General features: G+C 31.2%; 2 protein-coding genes across 2 annotated transcripts; one reads left to right on the top strand and one right to left on the bottom strand.

Moving 5' to 3' along the window:
- LOC115883746 (trihelix transcription factor GTL1-like) lies at positions 1 to 906 on the top strand. Its single transcript, XM_030902155.1, has 3 exons — positions 1 to 193; positions 253 to 644; positions 766 to 906. The coding sequence occupies exons 1-3, from the start codon at positions 1 to 3 to the stop codon at positions 904 to 906; spliced, it is 726 nt and encodes a 241-aa protein (XP_030758015.1).
- On the bottom strand, positions 894 to 2,348 carry LOC115883725 (putative nuclease HARBI1). Its single transcript, XM_030902131.1, has 4 exons — positions 2,033 to 2,348; positions 1,812 to 1,980; positions 1,444 to 1,754; positions 894 to 1,388 (listed from the first exon to the last, which is right to left on the bottom strand). The coding sequence occupies exons 1-4, from the start codon at positions 2,193 to 2,195 to the stop codon at positions 910 to 912; spliced, it is 1,122 nt and encodes a 373-aa protein (XP_030757991.1). The 5' UTR covers positions 2,196 to 2,348; the 3' UTR covers positions 894 to 909.
- Between the last annotated feature and the right edge of the window lie 351 nt (positions 2,349 to 2,699).

Here is a 2,699-nt window from a genome sequence, read left to right as displayed (position 1 = left end):
ATGGACATGGATGTATTTGAAATTGAGCAGGGGAAATGCTCTGTATGTGGTCTTGAGGGAGATTTGACTGACATTCAAAACCATTTTGAAGAACATATCAGCAGAGATTTAACTGGAGAATTGGATGAAGAATATGAAGAATCTACTTCATATGAAAATAGTTTAGTTGACGAGCTTGATAAACAACAATCAGGTTAGAAACTTAGAAAGGCACTCTTATATAAATTTAAACTACTTTTCCATCTATTTCAGCTTCTAGTGGTGCAAGATGGACAGATAATAGCATTAAGCTATTATTGTCATTATATTCTGACCATTTGCGCTACTTTAAATCGGGCAAAAAAAGCACCAAGACAGTTTGGCAGATGGTGACAAAAAAAATTTCTGAAAAGGGATATAACTTCACTAGCGACCAGTGCGATTTAAAGTTTAGGAATCTTAAAAAAACATACAAAAGAATAAAGGACAACAACAACCGAAGTGGAGCAGGGTCAATTAATTGGCCATATTTTAATAAATTTGAAGACATTTTTGGCAAGGATGCTGATGTAAGGCCTCTTTGCCTAGCTAGTAATGTAAATGGTGTTGTAAAGCCACAAAGCTCTACTGAAGGTGAAGGCTCAATGGATTCCTGTACTACAGAGGTAATTTTATAAATTTACAATATATTTCTCTCATGCATATTGATCCATGTAGAAATGCTAATTTGTATAATCTTTTTAATGTAATTTGTGTACTTAAATATATTAACCAGAATTTTTTTAGACTCCAAAAAGTACCCGTAAGCGGGTGTTAAATGAGCAGGAGCCACAATGGTTAAAAAAATATAGAATTGAAGCAGCGGAAAGGCACAAAGAAAAAATTGCAATAATCAAACAACTTATAGATGTGCTTAAAGAAAAATAAATTTTATTCATTAATAAGTAAACTAGCAATATAATTTCGTTTAGCTAAACCTGTATTATCAATTCTACCTGCACTGTAAGCTTCAGCCATTTGTAGCTCATCCGGATCATATATTGGCTCAACCATATCATTTTTTTGCATGCAAATGTTGTGAAGTACACAGCAAGCTAAAACTAGTGGTGGAATCAATTCTGTTCTATATATATTTACATGTTTTAAAATTCTGAAGCGGCCTTTTAACAAACCAAATGACTGTTCAATACAAACTCTCGTAGATGAATGTTTAAAATTATAGTTTTTTTGGATTTGGGTTAGATGACCATTATCACGGTATGGTGTCAAAACATAATTTGTATTTTTGTATGCCGAATCTCTTAAAATATGGCTATTAGCAGGAAATAGCATATTTGGATTTTCCTCTATCATTTGACCTAAGTCTGAATTACGGAATACCCTTGCATCGTGTGTGCTTCCAGGATAACCTTAAAAAAGTTACTGATAAATAAAAAAATACTGTTAAAAGCTTAATTATTCCACCTATAAAAACATCTGTAAAAATATAATTTGCGTTGCAAACGGCTTGAAGAATTATGGAATGATACTTATTCCTGTTGCAATACACATTTTGCTCTCTAGAGGGTGGAGATATCGGAATATCAGTGCCGTCTATTGCTCCTAAAACATTCATAAAACCCTGCTTTCTCCTAAATTCCCTCATAGTTTTAATTGCTTCTGCTTCTCTAGGCCACTTTATAAAATTACCAGAATGGTTTGACAGAAGAAAGCATACCTTGTGAACATAAGACCAGGCAGTTGATTTTGAAATATCAAATCGTTCAGAAATACTTCTATAAAATTTATCTCAATGTAATGAATATATTAAATTAACATAAATTTTTACTAACCTAAACACTTCTTGGTTTGCCAACATACATAAAGAAACCAGTAATTGTTTCTCTGGAGTTTCCGTAGGTCTTCCTACTCCAGTTCTACCTTTTGTTTTAAGGTACGGTGCTAATATATTTAAAAGAAACTCAAATGTTTCCCTACGTAACCGAAAGTGGCTCTTGAAATCTGAAAAAAAATCATGATAACTCATACATTATTAATGCTGTTATTTACTTACCGTCTGGACTATATATTAATGCTATATTTGTTATATAATTAGCAACTGCCAACCTTCTCTTTTTTCTTACAAGATTAATGTTAATTAAAATTTCTTCATCACTGTCACTTTCCAATAATAATAGTGCAGTTGACGCAATATTAATTTTCATCTTTTTATCCATCTTATAGGCTTAAGGTTGTTGCACAAAATCAAATTTGATCAATAATTATTAACATATCAGAGGAATATTTTCTCTATGTTATTATTATATTAATTAGTATTAGAAAATCAATGACTAAATTTGAATAAATTTAATCTTAAGATTTAACCAGTTCGTTTTAAAAATATTCTACCAGATTCATATTTGACATAAAACATATGTTTACCGCTGGGTAACGGTAAATACCGAAGGTATAATTTTCGTAAACGCCTATTGGTATTTTAAAGGTTGCCTTAGGCAACTCCGCCATTTCAATACGATTTATCTTTTCGTGCGTTAAGGACGAATCGAATGAAATATCAGAAACAACAATATACTGCGAATTTCGTTAAAAAAAACTGTATCTGTTAGGGTTGTAAGCTAATTTTCCTGATAGATTTCGTATATTTGTCTCAAACTTAAAAAAAAAAAAGTTAGGTTAACCAAGTAAACTATAATTTTAAAATTAAAACTAGGAAATAAAAA

The sequence above is a fragment of the Sitophilus oryzae genome, unplaced genomic scaffold (genome assembly GCF_002938485.1).
Source record: "Sitophilus oryzae breed Bouriz unplaced genomic scaffold, Soryzae_2.0 scaffold_1977_pilon_pilon, whole genome shotgun sequence".
NCBI classification, from domain to species: domain Eukaryota; kingdom Metazoa; phylum Arthropoda; class Insecta; order Coleoptera; family Curculionidae; genus Sitophilus; species Sitophilus oryzae.
This window is presented reverse-complemented; position numbering and strand designations above follow the sequence as displayed.